The 23,905-nt window shown below is 38.1% G+C and overlaps 1 protein-coding gene across 1 annotated transcript in view; it reads right to left on the reverse strand.

Annotated features, from left to right (window-relative positions):
* Positions 1–7,595: 7,595 nt before the first annotated feature.
* The window catches only part of TUB (TUB bipartite transcription factor), a gene marked incomplete at both ends in the record, with an annotated part of 75,612 nt that continues 59,302 nt past the window's right edge, over positions 7,596–23,905 (reverse strand). The window contains 5 exons of the mRNA XM_083363116.1: positions 7,596–7,729; positions 10,022–10,193; positions 11,847–11,945; positions 19,091–19,205; positions 20,412–20,524. Coding sequence (XP_083219242.1) covers positions 7,596–7,729; positions 10,022–10,193; positions 11,847–11,945; positions 19,091–19,205; positions 20,412–20,524 — 633 coding nt within the window. The remainder of the gene's footprint in view (positions 7,730–10,021; positions 10,194–11,846; positions 11,946–19,090; positions 19,206–20,411; positions 20,525–23,905) is intronic.

Below are 23,905 nucleotides of genomic sequence, written 5' to 3' on the forward strand. Positions count from 1 at the left end.
ACAAATTGGCCGTGTAGGTGAGAGAGCAGATATTCGTGAAGATCATGGTGTCCTCTTCTAGAAGCTTTCTAGCAAGAGTAAGAGAAATACATTGGGAGAAGGAGTGATAAGAAATAAAGGATGGCAGAATAAAAGAGTAATTCTGCTTCAACTTACTCTTCACTAGATGCAGCCTTCAAGAATTACTCTCAAGGAAATGTTACCAAGCCTAGCCATCTGTGCTATAGGCTACATTTGAAGGTCATGACCTCCCAAAATTTCATACTTAGAAGACGGCAATACCAAATTTCTATCCAATACCTCTTTTTATGTTTTATCAGTTGAAGCGCCCATACGCTAAGGAATCCTCTTAATAAAACAAGCATCTCAAAAACTATGTAACAAGTAGGGTTTGTTAAATAACTCAAGGCAGCGAACATACAATTATTCCTTCCTCCTCCTATTTTCCCCACAACACCCTGACAGGTGAGCTGGGCTGAGGAAGAGTGACTGGCCCAAAGTCAACCAGCTGCTTTTTCATGCCTAAGGCAAGACTAGAAGTCAGTCTCCTGGTTTCTAGTGCAGGGGTGTCACTTGCAACGTCACATGATGTGTCGTGACATATCACGCCTTTTTTTTCATTGCTGGCAATGGGGTGGGTGAAGTTTCGTCATGATGCATCTGGCCCGTGGGCTGGCAGTTTGACACTCCTGTTCTAGTGGGTGCCTTAACCACTTAAATCTAAAATATAGATATTTGTGCTATGCAACCAGATTTGAAGGGCAAACATGATCTGGTGCATTTGTACCACTTCTTGTGACTATCTTAAACTCAACATGTCTTTTCTACATTTTTGCACCGGTTATGGAAGACAGTTGCATAAGTCCAGAAAATGATGCAACAGCTTTAAAGTGTTTCCAACAAGTACTATAGTATTTGCAAGCCACTTGTGCACTGAATTATACTTTGCTCTTTGCTCTTCAGAACTATATGCAAAGTACCAGGAGATATTTACAATAACAGATTGTTGTTGATGCAATAGTAATGGGTTTCAAAACAAACAGTGTTTATTTTTCCTTTTTTTTAGCAAATCAATAAAAGTCTAAACAGAAAAGCAGCAACAATGCCAAACAATGCTCATATTACTTTTGAAATACACTATAATTCAGTGATTAAAAAAAACTATGGTCCTCTATGCAACGTTAGATTCAAAACCAAATCAGCTCTACTCAGAATGGCCAGAGATCAGGTTATTTTACATCAACCCAATTTATTCCTAACATGACATTAAGACTGACATGTTTCATTTTGGCTCAATTAAAATTCAGAGATTTATTCAGAAGGATTGGAACTAAGTAAATAGTAGAAGGGCAAATTCCCTCCAGTGAAGAACTGCATTAACATTGTTATAAAATTCCATAAGAAGGGAAATGTTACTAGGAATATTGTTCTGGGTGAATGTATAACAGCTAAGATGGACTTCACCCAAATATGTTGAACTGCAACCCTCAAAATGCCCTTAGTCAAGCTATCTAAGAATAACAGAGTCTCTATCCCAAAATCTGGAAAGCAACAGAATGGAGAAAAAATGAAAAAAGGGAAAAGAATACATATACATATGTCAGATATCCTTAGCTTCCAAATATGCCTGCCGTGAGCAGCTGTGTTGATTCAGCTCACTTCAAGGGTATGTTGGTTGACCAGCACCTTCCCCTGGCATGTCAGTTCCTGCTGCACTAGATTCAATTAACAGCACCAAATCATGATATTATTTGTTCACTTTGAGCTTAAGTGATGTTTGAACCAAATCTCAGCTTCTTCTGAGATCTAAACTACATTGCATTAGAGAGGTTCACCTCTTAGTAAACAAGCAGAGAACTGTATTGGGAATATTTCTTTTGGTAAGCACCAATCTGAATTTTGATTTTTTTTTCCCTTTGGAAGCAGTAACTAGAACAAGACCTGCTTGTTCTCTGGGACAGGTCTACCCAACAGAGCGGAACTAGAGTATCAATGCAGTTGTGTGACTATTTTGTCGGAAATAAGGGTCACTATTCTTTAGGTTTTTCTCTGTGGTTAGAATGGCAGTCTCAAGATTCAAGAAAAAGGTATGAACAAGTTGCAGAATAAATTCCATTAAACAGTAATTCTTAGAACACCATAAGAAAGAGGAAATGAAATATAATTTCTCATGTGTTTTACAAGCTGGCTTTAATTTATTTGCTTTTAATTTTCATTCTGATGGTGCAGCAGTGCTACGCCTTCTTAATCTTTCATATCCTGACATTTACACAACCACCTTGGTATTTCTGCAGCCGAAATATTACAAAGAGAGCTAAGCAAAGATAACAAATTGTCTTGACTTGAAAAAGTATAGAGAATTTCTGGCTAACCTTCTTGATGTGCTTTATTCCAGTTCTACATAATATATGGAATCTGACTTTTAGACTTTGGCAGAGTTTGAACAGTGTGGAGAAGAGCTGAAATTACTTTGTAAGCTTTATTCACTGCACTCTGTTTTTGGCCATGACTAAACATAATTCCTTAACAAAAGTGCTTTTAATATTATGGAATAAACATCCATATCATTTCTCATTTTTCAGTGACAAAATAGACAAACTCTGAAACATTATGACAACTCCTTGAATTCCTAAAATTAGTGCCAAAGAAGATATACCAAAATTACAAAAGCACGTGGAACTATTTACACATCCATGCACATATGTTCCGAGCATTCAAAAAAGTTTGTGTTTTCTTAATTCTTTTACACTCTTTCCCCTGTTCACATTAAAGACATTTTTCAAAGTATCATTGATGCCCTACAGTATTTTTCACTAGACGTCCACAAACTCAAGTCAAACTGGGTGAGTGCTACTACTTGGCTGCTGACCTTGACTTGGGGAGTTTCTCGAAGACTTTTGATGAGGATGAAAATGTAGCAAAATATTGAGAAAGTAGTCAACACCTAATTTAACAAACAGACCTGGATTATTTTATTGAAATATGGAACTCAGAAAAATGTAATGAATAGCCTGCATGGGTCAATTGGAACATGGCCAATATTAGCCATTTTGTATGGTTACTCTTGAGAAGGGTTAGGCTTAGGATTAGGTTTAGGTAGAAAGCTCTTGTAAAGAGCGATCATCCAGCTAACGTACTTCAAATTAAGAAAAAAATATCTTCTCTGAAATATTTTATAGGAATATAAGCAAACTTGGCTGACTTGGATTCAGAGTCCTTCGAATCCAATATCTCATTTTGCAAAATGGTTAAGATTCAATAATGGAGAATATCAAACATATTCAATATTCTCCTTTATTACGTAAGATTATTGGTTAAGATCCAGTTTCAAAGTTCGCAAGTGGGCCCATCCATCTATGATATTCTACCAAACCACTAGCCATCTGATGAACTGCATACCATTAATATTTAGTCAATATTTTAAAATCACATTAATCAATGTTTTGCAATGCAATTTATGAAGGTAAAATCTGCTACATGTAAGTCCATATGTTGCTTAAAGAAATATTTGCTGTACTGAATTAAAGACCAATCAACGCAGTTGCATGACTGACAGGAGGTAGTGAGGTGGGTGGTAGGAACATTAAATCCACTTTTTATACCACACATGCTTCTATTCCTAGTTACCAGAAATAGGTGCCCATAGAATCTGAATGTTTTATCAGAATGACCAAACAACTTTCACAAAGTCATAACACAAGCTCCATCCATGTAAAAGAAATTGGCAGTTTGCATCCTCAATTAAGAGGCTCATTTCATCCTTTGCCCGCCTCTCCCTTTTGATCCTTATGCTACTATGCCCCCTTTGCTTCTCTTGCCCACCCCCCAAACATCTGCATTGCTTTAAAACTGTCTAATGACTGACATGGTGAAGTACATAGATAATCTGAAAAGTATAGAAAACAGTGTCCCATTCACAATGTGAGTTTTCTTATGATTTGGGGAGGAAAATGTAAGATTAACCCAGATTATTTAAAGTACAAATCAGAAAGTAAAGGTTGCTGAGCTTGCTTTTTACAGTTTTCAGTCAAATCAGTAACAACAGCCAGTAGGCTGCTCTACACACAAACACCCACACAAATATATGTATCTGTACTAATGAGAAAATTATTTCTACTGTTGTTTAACTCACCTCAATGAAAAACCACCTATATTTAGGCGTTTTGTTTTTTGCAAAAACAAAGGACAAAAGATATGCTAAACTTTCCAACCCTGCCCCAAAACAACATTACAACTCTCTGAAAATCATCCAACCTGCTCCCAAATGATGTCACGATGCTTCCCCAGGGTCAGAAAAACAATTGAAAACAAAATACGTAGCTCACAATCACAAAATTGCAGCTCCCCAGCCGCCCGTTTAGATCACTGCAGATAGACTGGCTCAAGGAAGAATATCCATTACCCAAATTTGGTAGGAAGGATCATTGAGGCTCCCTTCTTTCCAAAAGCGTCAAAATCAAAGCAAAACAACAACAACCCAGCAATACTTTGAAATCTTATCTGTTAAAAGTTCCTTAACTCAACTTGCAAGTATTCACTAAGAGAAAAATGTAACAGCATAAAATTAAAATAGTCCAGATAGGGACAAGCATTCCTCTTTGTGAACCCTTTTCAGTCTTGAACAAATGTAAGCCAAACAAGTGAATTTTATTTTCATATCATACAATAAATTAGATAAGGCTTCATCAGGTTTAGAGTTGACCCATTAAGATATTATGACTAAATCTTAGCTGAAGAAAGTCTGTTTGATTTCAAGGAGTTTAAATACACTAATACACTCATACTGGCAAGACTAATTTTTTATGACCAAGTCATAAAATTTGAGGCCACAGCTTTAAATATACTTCCTAAGGGGTAATTCTAACCAGTACTCAGAAACAAGTGATATTAACTGCAAGGGGGCTTATCCTCAAATAAGTTGTCCAAATGGCAGCCTTAGTTTAAATAAATCTAATTTTGAGTGCACTTATTAATGAAAGATCGCTGCAAAATCTTGAAATGGATCTTCATGTATTCCACATTCTGTAATTACTTAACTCTCTGACTTACAAGTCTTTTCATCACAAAGTGTGTTATTGTACAAAAATTGTGGTACTGCTGGGTGAATTAGCTTTTTTTAAAAAAAGGTTTTTCTTCCGCTGACAGAGTGATCACTTCGTCTTTGTCGTCAATGTTCTTTAATTTGAGAGAATGGCAGTTTCAAAGTGTACCAAACAGATTGCATTTTTGCATAGAGGTGTTCACAAACTACAAGAGGACCATTAATTATCTAAAACAAAAGAAGATTCACAGACCAACCACCTGCATTTCTATGCTGATATAAGCATCAGCAAAATTGTAATCAGCACTGGAGGCATCGGCACTTTGTCCTGTGCATCGGCACAGAAAGGCAAACCTGCTAAAATTAACCCAACAGCCCTTGTAGAATCCAGTGAAAATGTAGCCAAAAAGTATGTCTCCCCCCCCCCCCGCTTCAAATCTAGTACTGCCGAGTCTTAGTATATATTCCATGTATACCAGTCACATGCAATGTCACATTGTGGGAAACAGTCACAAAACTAATGCTAAATGGTCAGATCCCCTTCAAAGCTGATTCTGATTTCAAATTTTTAGTACGCTTATGTTTCCTAAAACAAGAAAGTGAGATAAACCAGAGCTTGCATTCTGAAATATAATGATTTGTTAGTAATAAAAAGGCACAAACATGCATACATACCGGTAGTTATATCCAGAAAAAGTCTTCTACAGATAGAAGCATCTCCCTCTATTACCGGTAGTAGGAATAGTTTGATCCAGCAGAGGTTTTCTTCTGGCTGAAGAGATGAGATTCTCTCTCTCCAGGTGTTTCTATTAGGCCCTCCAAATCTGCTCCAAAATTTAATGGAGCCTCTGCAGTAGGGAAGTCCGTATAATTGGGGGCTGCAGAAATTGCTTTCTATGTAATACTCTCTTTTGCTACCAATATTATTTTGAAAAGGGGCGCCCTGGTGGAGCGTCTCTTTGCTTTGGGACAATGCACCAACAAAATAAAAGCTCTAATTCAACCCATCTGTTTGAAATCAAATAGGCGTTGCAATTAATTTCTGATTTTGGAGGCTTTCTCTGCATATAACTTTCAGTACAGGTAGTCCTCGATTTACAACGACAATTGAGACCAGAATTTCCACTGCTAAGTAAGCTGGTGCCCAATTTTATGATCTTTCCATCCTGTAGTTGTTAAGCAAATCACTGCAATTGTTAAGTGAATCATGTGGTTGTTAAGCAAATCCAGCCTCCCCCATTGATTTCACTTGTCAGAAACCAACTGGGAAGATCGAGAATGGCAATCACATGACCCTGGGACAACACAACTGTCATAAATATAGTTGCCAAGCGCTCACATTTTTATCACGTGACTGTGGGGATACTGCAAATGTCTTAAGTGCAAGGACTTGGTAGTAAGTCTCTGTATCTTTGAACGGTCACTAAACGAATCATTGTAAGTCAAGGACTATATTGGGGCAGAAAAAGAGCAAATACCACTCACTATTAGTTCCAGTTATCTTCTGAACAGTTTCTTAAAAGAGGCAGCTCTATCAAGACAGGTTTATTCAAAGACTTAGATGTCATTCAATTCATTTACAGCAGATACAGGTGCTTGATTCAATGTCAACCCTTCACCTTTCTAGACCACTCGTGTCTACCCAAAGGGCAGCAGTTCTCCAGGGTAAAAGACAGAAAAGTTTCTTCGACAGAACACGCCACACATGGGACCTGAGACATCATACAGGTTTGAAGCACATTTTCTCTTTCTTTTAGTTAGTATAATGATTCAGCATCATTTCTCTCATCCATTTGGTGACTTTGCATGATCAAACTTCCCTTCTTAAAAATAAGCGTGAACTGACATTGGAAAGTGAGACTTAAAACACAATCTATAAAATAACACCTTGGAGTACAAGTGAGTTGTGCAATATTAACTTGTGCTTCCGATTCCCTCCCCTCCCCCCATTCCATTCCCCATCAGGATTAAAAAATCTGTCAGATTCCTTCCCACATAAACAGTATCACAAATCAATTTCAGTCCTGGCTTTGAGAGTAAATGCTACCTTGCTTCTTTCTTGAAAAGAGTTTGCATCTTTCTCACGGTCTTATGTTTAAGATGGGTGACACAAAATTCTCAAAGGTGTGAATGAAATCTTGAGGTATCCTGACAGCCTCCGAATATGTCTTTAAATCCAAAACTAGATCTGTGTCGTGATAGCTTTTATGGGTTTAAAAAAAAGACATCATTGATCCCAATGGTGTTTTCACTTAAGCCACAATGATGTGCATCTTTATAACAGAACTGAGGACATTTAGGTAGGACTTCTGTTTATAGAGCTCCGATGCCACTTCCAGAAAAATAGAGAATAGGCGGGAAAAACATTCCTGAAAGTCTTGAATTTTTAAAATATTTTCTCTTCATCAAAAAAGGTTGGTCCTTCAGAAAACAAATTTTACCTGCCTCATAAGGATGTGTGACCACTGATGACACTACAGAAAATGTGGAATGTATGTTTTCTTCTTCCAGTGGCACATGGTTTTGGCTGTAGTGAAGTTTAGGCATAACTTGTTCACTCACAAGCCAGCTTGCTGTCAAAACTGGACAGTGCAATAGCAAAGGCTTGTACTGCACACATAGGATAATTATAATCCATTGTAAAAATATCTTCTGCCACACGACCAAACTGCATCACTATGTAGTCGGCTGAAAGAATAAAGAAACATAGATACATCAATATGGCTTTTAACACGTTTTAGACTATGTGAATAGTACTAAACCAAACTGTAAAATTAGAAAAAAGAAGTAATGTGTATCTCCTAGATTAGCTGAAATCTGAACTAGGACACAGCGTTCTTCAGAAAGTAATGAAATGCAGGGCAGCTGGAGAATATGAAGCCACAGCAAAATTAAAAGTGTACATTCAGAACTGAAGTTTGACTAAAATTAAACAAGTAGGACTTGCCTTTATATTACAAATCACGCAACTAAGCTAATTCAGATGTTTAGACTATGTTTAAGGGGAAAATATTTGATGTAAAGATAGTAACCAGAAGCTATTTTAATGTTTATATTTTAATCACCAGATACTAGAGTAGAGAATTTAGGATTAATATTGCTTTTACTGATTTTTTTAAAAAAATATTTTCGTTTCTACAAGAGAATAGTGGTCACACCTTTGTAAATCTAAATTTTAGTAGTGATCGTCAATTGTTTCTCAAGATATTATCAGTCTACTTTAAATTATTTCATCAATAAAATCATGAATTATTTCATCAATAAATGTTGGATTTTAAATATTATGACAATTTGTAAATTCTGCTTATTTACTTTTTGGGGGTGGGGTTTATGTAATTCATTTATTTTGTTCCTTGAATGTTTTAAAATAGATAAAAAGAAATGTTCTGATAAAAAGGGAAAAAAAGAAATGTTTCCCAGCTGTGTGGTATCTGGCACTTCCGCACATGGCACAGATATTCTTATAAATGGCATTCTTTATAAGCCAGGAAACAGAAAAGGATCCAAAAACGTTGGTGGGATGAATAGAACAAAATCAGAAGACAGCTGCAGTGCCTGAAAAAGACTCAGCAAGCGACCCTTTTTCCTCTCTTCCTTTCCTCCTTCAGCTTCCATATTGTTAAGCTGGCAGATCCCCCAAATAGCTGCCTCCCAACATGCTTTGCGAACACACTGCTGAAAGGACAAAATTGAAGTCTGCCAACAAGCGGTTAGAGCAAAGTTAGGATGTGGTGAATGAACCAGTGAACAGAAGAACGACTTTCTAAGCAGGCATTTCTGGGGGGGGGGGCTTTCGTCAGACTGATGATGTTTCTTCTGGCACACCAGAAGAATGGTGAAGGCACACCATCTGCCCCCGCATTAAATGATAGGGTCAAAACTTCATCTGATAACAATGGGCATTAGTATATCTTTATAGATTGGATTAAAGAGGAGAAATTTTAAAAATATGCACCCCACCAGAAACTATGCCTCCATTATAAAGATTTCACCTCTCTCAGAAATAATTATTATATTATGGTTTGTCGCACAGTCAGCCAAATGTCCAGAATGGATTTGGCATTTTTATCCACCTATCAAATCCTTCCCAATGTGATCTGGGATAGACAGATGTGGATGTTTTATGGCCTTAATGGTATCGTGGCAGGACGTAAGCTGTTTTGAATAAAGCTGCCTTTTGCAATTGACTGACAGTGATTTTGTCACTGCTGATAGTGTTCAAGTGATGTTCCAATTGTTTTGGGATTGCACCCAAGGTGCCTATTACTATTGGTGCTACCTTTGCTTTCTTTTGCCACAGTTGTTCTATTCCTATCTGCAGGTCTTTGTATTTTGTTATCTTCTCCAATTCGTCCTCTTCTATTCTGCTATCTCCAGGTGATTAAATTGTACACCGCCCAAAGCCTCTTTATGAGGATGATGGGCAGTTAAAAAGTTTGATATATAAATAGAGAAATACTGCCACGTCTTTTATCCGGACTTTTTTGTCTTTTGTTATTAACAAGTTGTTAAGTCTGGGGCGTTATGTGGCAGGTGTTATGCAATGGGTAAATTAAATTAGAAGCTGTTTATATGCTACTCTGAGAACTAGCTATTAGTGCCTTAGCTATTCATAACCAAAACCCTAAACCCCAGGTCCTTGAGCATAGATGGACTATACTTCAAGTCAGAAGAACAGAGATGAGAATTTTAATCTGAAAATAATTGAAAATAACTCATTAGAAAAGATTGCCTTAGATTCCACCCTTGCCAAAAACTTCATCAAAACATCAAAACAAATGAATGACAACCATCCAAATTTTCCTCTTCATAGATATGCTATCAACATCTGAGAACAGGAAACTATAGTAAGAGGAATACAACATGAATTTTGGTTTGAGGAAACCTAACACCTCTTTGATATCATTGTACAAAGGACTTAATTAGATTTCAGAAAAGCAATCTGTTTCCAACAAATTTAATTAAAGAAGCTATACTTACGATCATTGTCGTGAATAATTTGGAAGTTTTTCACAGAGGCCTGTGTTACACGACCATGGAAATTTAAAACGTAAGACTGAGTATCATCGTTCCAGACTGGAGTTTTGTTGTGCAGCTCAATGACACTCTCTGTGTTTTTATTTTGCCATCTTGAGAGGAGTGTTTCATGTTCCTATCAGAACCAAGGAGAGAAGCTTGGGTTCCCAGCAAAAAGCTATCTTCCGCTCTTTGTATATATACCAATTTTCCATTCCAGAGTTCAAAACCACCCTAAAATAAAATCTCTGGCCCTCCCAAATCAATTGCATAGGTTGTCAGAACCTAACTCCATTTGTCATTGGGAAGCATACTGAGATCAACTAACAAACACTAACACTGACTCTATTGAATTCTAGCTTATAACAGGAGCCAGAGAAAAAGCAAATTAATAAATACAAGAATAAATTTGTATTTTGGATGGTTTTCCTGGTTCACTTTTAAAACAAGCAATTTTTTTTTTAAAAAAGCTGCACATATTGTGCTGTCATTTAGGTTTTTCTCTCCATTCTCAGCATTTCTGCCAGAAGGACACTGATTGTCTGTGTGAACATGTAACCCTAGTACTGTCTGCAGAAGACCTTGCGTAAACCTTGACACTCAGCACAGGGCTTTGAATACAACTTTTAGCAATCTTTTAGTACTGTCTGCAGAAGAGCTTGTGTGAACCTTGATACCAAGCACAGGGCTCTGAACACTATTTTAGCAAACCAACTCCTGCTGTTGACAAGGGCACGTTAAAAGTCAACATGCATAAATCCAATGAATACAAACCAATCAAATGATCTGTGGCCAATCACAGATCTAATAACTGTGCTAATAACTACAAATTAGCATATGCAGTATCTGCAATAGAGAAATGATTAATATCTTTCATAGATCTCAGATACACTAATTTGGGAAGCTACTGATCCCTTTAACTGCTTATACAATATAAGGGAATGGATTTCCAGAGGTCCCACCTCACCTGGCTTTTTTTTCTAGTTTATGATAAGTATTATTTTCATCTCCTATCTCTTTTCCCTAGCTTGACAAATCTTTTAGTCATAACAGTGATAACAATTGTGGTTAGCAGCAGTCTGAGTAGTAGTAAATGGCTTTCTCTAGTTTTCCCTCTGGGTTGAATGAGGGTCTTTATGACAAAGTTAGCAAACCCCTGACTTCAGAACAGCCAGTTCAGGAACAAATGGAAACTAAAACCCCAAAGACCCACCAGTCTCATTTTAACATGACAACTGGGCATTAAAAACCCAATCTACCTCTCAGGGTTGCTATGGAGAAATTGTTAGCAGAGCAAAAACACAATTTGGTTTCTTTCACTTCCTGGAGGAATGACAGAATGTAAATCTAACTAATAACGAATCCAAGACGAAGAGATGGGTGAATTTTCTATTTTTTTTAAATCATTTTTTTCAGATTAAAACAAAAATAAAAAAACTGTTTTTTCCCACTGCAAAGAATATAAGTTATGCCAGAATCCGGGATAGTGTTATAGCATCTGCCCACCCTCTGTATTCAATCCCTTTTTTTCCCTATTCCCTGAATTTGTTCTCAGTGGCTAGGAAAATATTTGTAAACAAATTCTGGGCATACTGTTTCTTTACCTATGAAGAAGGAAATTAAAAAAATCAATGTCTCCCAGGACTGGCATGTAACTGCATCCTTAAACTTGGTTGAGCTAGCTTTTTTTTTTATTAAAGAGTTTTACAAAAACAAAATTTTACAATATATCCCCAAATCCCCAGGTTGAGCTAGCTTATGGTTTTTGAGATAATGGTGACTGACTTACATTCCGTGGTCTGATGGAAACTCTCTCATGATCCATATTCATTCCGGGTATGATAACACTCATTTTACGAGGACCCTTAAATCCCAAAACGTTTGTTTCCTGTTTTAAGACAATATGATAAAAATACTGAAATAGGCCTTTATCTAAGAGGGAGGAAGGGAAGGGAAGGGAAGGGAAGGGGAGGGGAGGGGAGGGGAGGGGAGGGGAGGGAAGGGGAAGGAAGGAAGGAAGGAAGGAAGGAAGGAAGGAAGGAAGGAAGGAAGGAAGGAAGGAAGGAAGGAAGGAAGGCATAAATATGCACAAAATTTGGTACCGGCTACACTTTAGTTGTGAGATTAATGATTTATTTTCAACAGCAGCAATATCAACAACATAAATTAGCACTTTAAACATTTATATAGTGCTTTGATCATTCTATTGTATTTGATACATGCCATGGTAATCTACTAAAGTTGTTCCTTAGCCTGATGGTCTCTAATTAAGGTGACCACATGAGCATTCTGGAAATTAAAATCCAAAACATTTGGGGGGCACCTAGCATTGCATCTATCTATCAGCCAAAGTTGAGAAATAGTGGTTGCCTATGTAGGACACGGGTGTCAAACTCGCGATGTCACGTGGTGTGTCGTGACATATCGCGGCTTTTTCCCCATTGCCGGCAATGGGGTGGGCACGGTTTTGGCGTGGCCCATCCAGCCCGCAGGTCAGCAGTTTGACACCCCTGGTGTAGGAGATAGATGGGCTCAGCTCTTAGCCACCTAATTTTATATCTTAGAAGAGCACCATATTGAAAAATATGTGAAAAATAAAGAGGGGAAAGCTGCAGGGGGAAGGATTCATGCTTCTATCTTAATTTACTACTTAGAGTAGTAAAGAAGTCTAGGCAGGGTACCTCTTGTTCCATAATTCCCTCCACTGTAACTGGCAGTTAGTGTTCAGATTCTGCTTATTGCTTATCTGAAGCAGATTTGAAAGTGTCAGGACTGCAAAATCCATCTGCTTATTTTTGTTATTACACTCTTTTCAACAGAAAATTAAAAGCATTGTAGCCAGTTGGTTAATCATGAGCAGAGCTCGAAATAACAGTTTTATGAAACTGATCCATATTTAAATGGCCAAGAGATCAACAACAGATGGTTTCTTCTTCCAAATGCGATTCTATTTCTAAATGAACTATTTAGAATTTCTCTACCACTGCAATTTTGACAGTGACCATTAGGTGCCATGGCAGCTGTGTTAATGACCAACAGCAACAAGGAAATTTTGCTCAATTTTGCTTTTACTTAAATAACATAATAAAAGGTCTCTGCATCTAGGATTTAATCAACAATTCAACCCTTAATGGATATGGGTCAGTTACAATAGAATAATTTGTAAAGATGGGATGAATTTTGGAAACTTTCTGTATGAATAGAAAAAGGTTTTATTAAAATGCATAATGCAGATCTTCTTACTACCAGTGCTATTATACTACCATCTTCTAAAAAGAATATTGGAATTTATTGTGTATGTGTGAGCAAGAGCAAGCTGCTTGAAAAAAAAAAGCTCTGCTTCTTCCTTTCCCTCTCATTTGAGCCTTCTCACCAGCATCAGCGTGGCAGAGTTGCCAATAAAGCTGCAACCTTGACACAGGTGTGAGAGGAGGCATGTGTTTTTCGGCTCTGAAGCCACCAGCAAACTGAGTACAGCAGCCAAATGAAAGGACAGTTTTTCCTTCAGAAGACATGGATGGTCCAAAAGAGAGGAGGGCGGGGCGGGGAGGGGGAGAGAAGTACACCAGCCCAGCAACACAAAGCACAATGCAAAAAAGACGCAAGAGCTGTACATGCCAGCCAGTAAAAGAAGAAATTTCAGAGAGAAGGGACTTAAGACAGTACAGCCTTAAGAAACATTGATGCATGCTAGTAATGCTATAGAGCATAATATATAGCTACAGAGTACAGTAATCATAATCGTAAAGTTGGAAGGGACCTTGGAGGTCATCTAGTCCAACCCCCTGCTCAGGCAGGAAACCCTATACCATTTCGGACAAATGGCTGTCCAGTCTCTTCTTAAAAACTTCCAGTGTTGGAGGATTCACAGCTTCTGGAGGCAGGTTGTTCCACTGGTTAATTGTTCTAACTGTCAGGAAGTTTCTCCCTAGTTCTAGGTTACTTCTCTCCTTGATTAGTTTCCATCCATTGCTTCTTGACCTGCTTTCAGGTGCTTTGGAGAATAGCTTGACTCCCTCTTCTTTGTGGCAGCCCCTGAGATGTTGGAACACTGCTATCATGTCACCCCTCGTCCTTCTCTTCATTAAACTAGACATACCCAATTCAGGCAGCCATTCCTTATATGTTTTAACCTCCAGACCCCTAATCATCTTTGTTGCTCTTCTCTGTACTCTTTTCAGAGTCTCAACATCTTTTTTACATCATGGTGACCAAAACTGGATGCAGTATTCCAAGTGTGGCCTTACCAAGGCATTGTAAAGTGGTATTAATACTTCACGTGACCTTGATTCTATCCCTCTGTTAATGCAGCCTAGCACTGTGTTGGCTTTTTTGGAAGCTGCAGCACACTGCTGGCTCATATTTAAGTGATTGTCCACTAGGACTCCGAGATCCCTCTCACAGTTACTACTATTGAGCAAGGTACCCACTATACTATACCTGTACATATGGTTTTCCTTGCCTAAATGTAGAAGCTTACTTTTCCCACCACTGAATTTCATTTTGTTAGATAATGCCCAGTGTTCAAGTCTGCCCAGATCCTCCTATATCTTAAGCCTGTCTTTTGGAGTGTTGGCTATTCCTGCCAGCTTGGTGTCGTCTGCAAATCCCCTTGTCCAAATCGTTGATGAAGATGTTGAAGAGCACTGGGCCCAGAACAGAGCCCTGGGGCACCCCACTACATACTTCCCTCCATGTAGATGCGGTTCAATTGAGGACCACACGCTGAGTATGGCTGATCAGCTAGCTATGAATCCATCTGGCGCTGATGCTGTCTAACCCACATTTTTATATCTTATCAAGTTTGTGATCTACTTTATCAAATGCCTTACTGAAGTCCAAGTAAATTATATCCACAGCATTCCTCTGATCCACTAATTTTGTTACTTGGTCAAAGAATGCAATAAGATTTGTCTGGCATGATCTGTTTTTGACAAACCCATGTTGGCTTTTAGTAATGACTTTGTTTGCCTCTAGGTGCTCGCTGATTCGTTATCTTTTCCAGAATCTTCCCAGCTATTGAGGTCAGGCTGATAGGTCTGTAATTTCCTGGATCCATTTTTTTCCCTTTTTTGAAGATGGGAACTACATCAGCTCTTTTCCAGTCCTTTGGTAGTTCCCCAGTGCTCTAGGATCTTTGAAAAATATAGTTCAGTGGTTCTGAGATCACACCTGCCAGTTCCTTGAGAACCTTGGGGTGTAATCCATCTGGTTCTGGTGATTTGAACTCGTCTAGGCTGGAAAGGTGCTCACTTACCATTTTCTTGCCTATCTTAACTTGTGTTTCTATTCTGTTTTTTATGGCACTATTTTTGATAGGTTGGTCTGTTTTCTGCCTTTGTGTAAAGACAGATGCAAAAAACGAGTTAAATAGTTCTGCTTTTTCCCTATTGCTTGTCACCTTCTTGCCACTTTCACCCACTAATGGACCAATCATTTCCTTCACTTTTTTCTTGTTTTTTTACATGTTGAAAGAAGCTTTTTTTGTTATTTTTCACTTTGGTTGCAAGCCTTAGTTCATTTTGAGCCTTAGCTTTCTCATTTCGTCTTTGCAGGCTCGAGCTATTTGCTGATATTCTGACTTAGTGATGTGCCCCTCTTTCCACTTTCTATACTTGTCCTTTTTATCTTTCAATTTATCAGAGTTCTTTATGCAGCCATGCTGGTTTCTTTTGAGAGCTGTTATTTTTCCTCTTTGTTGGTATTGTGCTAAATTGGGCTTTTATTATCTCACTTTTAAAAATTTCCCAAGCTTCTTGAGTTGTTTTCCCTTGAGGATTCTCATCCATGGAATCCTTCCGAAGCCCTCTCTAAGTTTATTGAAATTAGCTCTCTTAAAGTCCAAGACTCTAGTTCAGGGGTCAGCAACCAGTGAAAGAGCCACTCGGAACCGGTTCCCTCACAAAAGGATAAACTGGGAGCCGCAAAAATGTGTGCGCATGCATGTACATGCGCACATGCGCAGAACAGGGTTTGACTGAAGAGTGGAGCCAAGGCGAGATATGCACCTACCCTGCATATTTGAATTGATTGGTTGAACTTTTTTAGTCCCACTTTTTTTTTTGGACTGCACACAGCAGAAGACTGGGAGCCACAGGAGCCGGCTGAAAGAGCCGCATGCGGCTCCAGAGCCGCGGGTTGCAGACCTGTGCTCTAGTTTGACTGTGTTCTATTGCTTGTGCTTCCATAATGTTGAATTCCAATATTGCATGATCACTTCCTCCCAAGGTTCCTGTGGCTTCAACACCTTCTTATCCCCTAGTTCCCTTCTCTACTTTTTGGGTGACAAAGTTGTCTGCTAGGTTTGTCAGAAATCTGTTTGATCTTCCATTTGGTGCAGAGTTTGTCTCCCAGTTGATGTCAGGGTAGTTAAAGTCCCCCATTACTATTGTAATGTGCTTCCTACATACCTTAGTTAGCTGACTAGCAAAAAGTTTCACCTATTTCCTCTGTTTGGTTGGGTGGCCTATAGTATACACCTATGGCAATGTCATTTCTTCTCCCTTTTATATTGACTCAAATGCATTCAAGTTTACAGTTTTCATCATGATTGTGCTCTATTTCTGTAGAGATGTAGTTATTTCTTATATAGAGGGCAACTCCACCTCCTCTTTTATTTGGTCTGTTTCTTTTAAATAATTTAAATCCCTCTAGCTATGTGTTCCATTTGTGGGTTTCATCCCACCATGTTTCCATAATTGCGACAATATCATATCTGCCCTCATTAACCTGAATTTCTAGTTCACTCTATTTATTGCTCATACTCTATGCATTGGTGTATAGACATTTGACTCCTTTATGACTGACCCTGTGTTTACTTTCTACATGATCTGTGTGGTGCCTGAGTTCCCTTATTGTCTTACCACCTATTTGGTTAGTGCACTTTGTGTGGCACTTGCTATTAGAAGCTTGATTTTGCTTGACAGCAAGGTTGATATTCTTGTCCACACACACATCTATGTTACATGCACTGATAGCCCTATAATTTTTAGATTGCTGGGGACAGGGATGTTCTGTACCAATTAACTCACTGTCCTCGCTGTTTAGCTTAAATATTCAAATATATTCAAATAAATATATTCAATAGTAGTAGTATAGTAGTATAGAATATAGTTGTCTTGATAGTAATTGTTATTGTAATAGTATAGAGTAATAAAACAGAATATAGAAAAATATATCAGTTTTATATGTTTATTTTCACAAAATAAAACAACTCCCCAACTCTTCTAGGGAGAGATAAAGAAACCCCGTGCCCAGGGTCCTGTGCTTTTGTGTTCCTCTTGATCCGGGGTCACTCCAATTGAGCACGGTTTAAAAAAGAATCTATAATGAGGTTTTTCTCCAATGTCCCCAGGAATATTTTTAGAAACCTTCCTGATACCAAGCAACCCTTAAATATGTGACCTAAAAAGTAAACGAGTTGCTTTATTTTGATAATTTTTCATTTCTATTATTCTTCACTAAGATTAGATTATCTTGAATATTTTGAGGAAAAGGAAATACCTTAAAACTGTCTGAAAGAATTATCTGTAGCAAAGAATCCTAATTTTCTTTTAGCCTTTGCCAGACTGGAAATGGAAGGTGGTGTTTATTTTATTTGCAAAATAATGCTGGCTCAGGGCATCTAGATATTCCACCATTATCAAGAACACGTTTGCTCACCTCTCCTGTCCCTCAAGTTTACAAGATATTTATGGAGATCCCAGCTTACAAAATCAAGAAATAATTGCAATGTTAAACTGAAAGTATTAGTTCTCCAGATCTTGTTACCTAATTTCTTCTTCTTTTCAAGAAATCTGGTTAAAGACGTTTTTGTAAGAATTTTATTGACAGGGACTTTCCCTAGAATTTATTTTAATTATTTGTATATCTTTATGATCACAGACCAGTGATCAACATGAGCCAAGAGCATGTGGTGTGTATATCTGAGTGTTTGGTATCTTGTATATCAGCAAGTCATCCTTGCTTCAGGGAAACCCAGGGCTTCAATGGGAAAAGTCACTCCAGGGTGTTTGTTGTAGCCAGATGACTTATCCAGCCACTTTCATGAATTAATGGGTATATTCCATTTTTAATTATGCTGGACTTAAACCAGTATTAATACATCCAATTCGGTGCACTGTAAACTGTAGATGTTTTGCAGATGGTGACTTCAAAAGTAACTCCACAAATAATACCAAGAACCCCTTATTGAACAACACCAAATCCATGCAGCTGAAGAAAAAGAGCAGTCTTGCAAAGTGACAGAATAGTTAATTTCACAGTATTTATTAGTCTTTTATTCACTGCTTTGGCTAAAACTGAACTATGCTTCATACAGTGCCATGTTAAATAGCATCCTCATGCTGCCAGGCTAATACAGAAAGCAAGTACATGCTCAATCTATCTTTCATTTATGGTTGTACTCATGGTCCATATTCCTGGAAATGAGGGCAGAAGAGGAGATACATATCATATTAAATATTACTTAGCACAGGAATAAACCAACTACATGTTGCATTTCCTCAGTAATTCCATTTGGGGCTGGCCCAAGATATCCATCATCCTGCATGAAAATAATTCCTTTAATATTGCATAGGCCCTTTGGACATCTTATTTTGTAAGAATGATTGTTCTATAGCCTCTTTTTAAAAGACATTATATTTTGTTGTTTCACTGGAGAAGTACATAGAGTAGCATATGGATAAAATAAAGGCAATTCCTATCCATCCTACCCATAGTATAAAAAACACAACAGGAAAGAAATGAACGTTGGAAATTAAAAATGAGAATAATACCAGAATGCCATTTTATAATACTAATTCTAATGCAAAGACTATGCTGTTATGGTACTAATACACCCCTAAGATATAAGTGTGAAGATGCAAATCCCTGATGCAAACAGCCTATGTATGCAGTAACTATTCTTTATGTAGAGTCCATTTAGTATGTATTGTGGAAGTACAAACATCTTGAAGTATTTTAATACTCAATCCAACGATTGTTATTTATTCTAATACATATTTGCTTTTTTTGCATAGGAAAACTACTTACATAGCAAATAGCAGCTAACTCCTGGCGTAGGTTACTTGCCTCCAAACTCGATGTCGTTTTCACTGGGTTAACTCCGTTATCGTAAACTGTAAACTTAGTCCCCATGAGATTTGACCTATTATTGAAGTAAAAGAATAATCACTGTCCAGTACTAAATATGGTACCTTCCAGAAGGCTGGAATTGTGTTTCCCCTAAACCAGGAGTGGGGAACTATGGCCCTTTTATGATTTGTGGACTTCAACTCCCAGAATTCCTGAGCCAGTGTTGTATAGGTATTGTATAACAACAGTATAGGCTAAAACTAGGGAAATTCAAGTCTGTGGAGTGCTTGGTATTCTCTGAGCTTGGTTATTTGCTTGCAGTTGTAATAACAACAACAACAGCAATAATGATGATGATGATGATGATGATGATGATGATGATGATGATGGAAGGTACCTTGGAGGTCATCTAGTCCAACCCCCTGCTCAGGCAGGAAACCCTATACCATTTCAGACAAATGGCTATCCAGTCTCTTCTTAAAAAGTTCCAGTATTGGGGCATTCACCACTTCTGGAGGCAGGTTGTTCCACTGGTTAATTGTTCTAACTGTCAGGAAGTTTCTCCTTAGTTCTAAGTTGCTTCTCTCCTTGATTAGTTTCCATCCGTTGCTTCTTGTCCTGCCTTCAGGCACTTTGGAGAATAGCTTGACTCCCTCTTCTTTGTGGCAGCCCCTGAGATATTGGAACACTGCTATCATGTCACCCCTCACCCTTCTCTTCATTAAACTACATATACCCAATTCCAGCAACCGTTCCCTATATGTTTTAGCTTCCAGTCCCCTAATCCTCTTTGTTGCTCTTCTCTGTACTCTTTCTAGAGTCTCAACATCTTTTTTACATCGTGGTGACCAAACTGGATGCCGTATTCCAAGTGTGGCCTTACCAAGGCATTGTAAAGTGATATTAATACTTCACGTGATCTTGATTCTATCCCTCTGCTAATGCAGCCTAGCACTGTGTTGGCTTTTTTGGCAGCTGTAGCACATTGCTGGCTCCTATTTAAGTGATTGTCCACTAGGACTCCGAGATCCCTCTCACAGTTACTACTATTGAGCAAGGTACCACCTATACAATACCTGTACATTTGGTTTTTCTTGCCTAAATGTAGACCCTTACTTTTTTCAACTAGGCAATATCATCAGTGCTAATGAGTATGGAGGTTATTCCCTATTACCTATATACAGAGACTATGAAAGTCTACAAATATCAAGAGGTTTGAATTGCTTTAAATCTCAAACCAGTTCACACATTAGCATACATTTTAAAGGTAGATGTTTACCTTAATTTTCCAATGAAACTCTCTCCTCCTCGTGACAGGTCCGTTGGGTCAATGGAGATGAGGTAATTTGAGGTTTTGCTCTTTTTCCGTTTCCTTCCAGCTAATAAAAATACCTAAAATATATAATAAAAAAAAGTCAAATTCTAAGTAGAATTTGGTGGAACCATTGAAAAAAGAAATCATGAGAATTTTTTTCTTGACAATATGAGTAATTAAAGAAAATTAAAGAAAATGAGAATTAGCAAAAATGGGTTGAAAAGATCAGTAGAGAATTTTTACTCTCTTGGATCCATTGTGGATGGTTTAAATAATTAACCTAGAACATTTTGTTAAAGATTTACATTCTGCTTAAATAGTTTCCTTTTCATGAAAGGAAAACAGATCAGAATGCAGAATCCTGTTGTAAATAATTTGAAGAATACAAACATGGAATTATTTAAGAAGAAAGTAGACTTCAAATGGAATATTTAAATCATTGTTTATTCTCATTTACTCTTTTTTTTTTCAAGGAGCTTCAATTTATCAACCACTTGACATTATATCTAGACAACGTAAACGGAGTGAAATTTCACCAGGCAAGCAACAAGGTATAATTTTCAAACTTATCTTCCAAAGCATTTACAGCACAAATCTACATCCATATTTTCTTTTCATGGAATGTAAGATGACCCCCCCCCCCTTACCTACCAATTCATAGCTAATTATTTGTCAGAAGGGGGTGGGATTAGCTCCCAGTTGAGCAAATACAGTACTGTGGAATCAGCATTAATGAATCCAACTATCAACTGCAAAGCATGACACAATATTTGGATATTTTAAAAATCTTTTCCAGCTTTAAGCTGGACTCGTCTGGATAGATTGCAATGTACCAATTCACAATGCAGTTTCAGCCTGTATATCAAAGCACACTAAAAGAAAAAAGAGGTGCTTAATGCAAGAGTGCATGCAGAAATGATGCTATTGCTTCTGAAAATAACTTGGTGTACTGTTTATTGCTCAGGGAGTTATCATAACATGAATTTTCCATGCAAATTGGTTAGATGACGCATTACCGGTTTCAGAGTATTTAGAAATAATGCTCAAATGGAAGTGGGTAAATACACTCTGTATTTTATCCATATTTGAGACAAAAAAGACCATCTCTGTAATGGAAGCAATGATTCCCATTCAATCATAACATACCCCAAAACTAATCTATTGGCAGCCTTGCAAGGTAGTCCAGGCAAAAGGCCTATCCAGAAATACATACTCTCACTTTATTGTAAGGTTACATTAACAGAATCTTGCAGGTCTGAAAATGCACCTCTTCTTTCCCCCCCCCAGCCCCTACCTTTACAGCTGCCCCTTATCTGACAATTGTCTAGTCTGAGGCTTTTCCTCCTGTCTCCCAAACACATTCTCACAGACTATTACAACTATAGACCAATTCCATCTAACTCTAAAGAGCAAGAAAAAGGGAAGATGGTTAATCAAACCTCTGAACAAGAACATTTCCCCTCTCCTTGAAGTTAAATAGCAATGAGTAGATTACATTATGAAGCTGGATTTGCCTGTAGGGAAAGGAAAGAATAGACTACAGATCCCTTCCATGTTGTGATGAAATTTGTCAGGAAATAGAAACTTTAACCACATAGACTTTTAGGAATATTAAATAAATAATAGTAAGTAAATACTGTGGCGTCAGGATTTTATTTTATTGTACTCAAGGCAATCACCTGATTTCCTTCCATGTTTATCTCTTTTCTGAAGCCTAATTAGATGCTACCTATTACCCTCTGATCATTTTTCCTCTTTTGAAACTTACCTCTTTTCTTTTAGCCAAATATCCATGTTCATATCTTAGTTTGTTTTTTCTAATAAACTCTATTCTTTAAAACAGATATTTGTGTTGTGATTTGCAGCTCTTCTAGCTAGAATGCAAAGATCACATTCTTCTGTATAATGGCCTTTTAGATAGTTCTAAATTGTTAGTATCATTGTCTCTTCTTAGCCTTTACTTTTGCAAGTTAAACATCTCTGGCTCCTTTAAGCCCTTGGATTTTTGACCTTTTGTCATTCTAGCAGCATTTCTTTGAACTCATTCCATCTTAGAAATAGGCACAATTTTTCGAATGCAATCTAAACAGCACAAAATCCAGTCAACACTACTACCTTCCATATTCTGGATGCAAATGATTCTACAAATGCTGTCCAAAATTGCACCGCTTTTCTTAGCAGCTGCTGACTCTGGTACAAATGATGCTATTTCAAGATCATTTTCACATGTATGCCGCTAAGCCAGGCTCCCCAACCTTATATGTACACATTTTACTTTTCCAACCCAGATGTGGATAGGCTTACATTTGTCATGGCTGAGCATTCTCCTGTTCAGGTTTCCTGAGGTCATTTCTTCCATTCCGTGTAGGTAATTAGGATATTTGTCTGTTAAAATTACAAGCATGGCATTTGCCTGGCAAATCCCTATCACTGCTCCCTCTTTACTCTCCACTGTCCAGCATCTGAAGTTAATGTGTTCCCCTCCTTGCTAAAGAGCCACAGAAAGCTCCCCTATTCCTCTTTGCTTTTCTGCTTGTCAGTTTCCAACTGTATCTCCTTTTTTTTAAAGAGTTTGTCGTAGGGTCTGGATAAATTCATGGAAGACAAGACTTTGATATATATATATATAAAATCTATCTCTTGACTTCCGGATGGCAAGGCGTCGCCGGAGGCAGCCATTCTTCGGCTGTCAGCCTCGCGGCTCCGTAGAGCCGCCGAAAACAGCGCCGATCAGCTGTTTCGGCGGCTCGGAAGCCCCCTCCTCAGGAGAAGAGGAGGGGGCGAGCGCCCAGGTAGGGGTAGAGCTCTCTGGGGCCACCAGAACTTAACGTTTTGGCGGCTGAAGGATTGAGCCCCCCCAAAGCCTGGGCATGCTCCGGACTGCGAGGCGCTTCTGCTCCGGGTTTTTTGGAGCAGAACAGGGCGTCCGCAACCATCCCTGCTAGCAAGAAAGAACTTTGGAGAACAAGGACGCAGGTAGAGCGATACAGGAGATTTAGGTGAAAATGGTTTTTGATCTTTAACTCAATGGACTTTGCTGAGCTTGAAAGTGGAAGTGCGTAGCAAACAATAGTGGGTGAAAATGGCGGCTATATCTTCTAAAGTTCCTGCTCTGGGGCAGCAGTCATTGTTGCAAGCCTTATTGCCCTCTGCACCCGTATTTGCATCAGCTCTTACAGTTAAAGATTTGCAGAATGTGCTGCAAGAGATTATGGAAAAGCAATTGCAACAATTTGCTGAGATAATGGATAAAAAGTTGGAGGAGAAGTTAACAGAAAAACTAGCTGAGGTTATGGATGAAAAGATTACAGAGAAACTAACAGAAATAAGAGCAGACATTTTATTTGCATTTCAAGGCATGGCTACATGTATTGAGAATTTGGATGAAAGAGTGGAAGATCTCAGTCAAAATGATACTAGACTGGAAGTAAAAATGACAGAAACTGAAAATGTGGTAG

The sequence above is a fragment of the Vipera ursinii genome (assembly GCF_947247035.1).
Source record: "Vipera ursinii genome assembly, chromosome: 1".
Lineage (NCBI taxonomy): Eukaryota > Metazoa > Chordata > Lepidosauria > Squamata > Viperidae > Vipera > Vipera ursinii.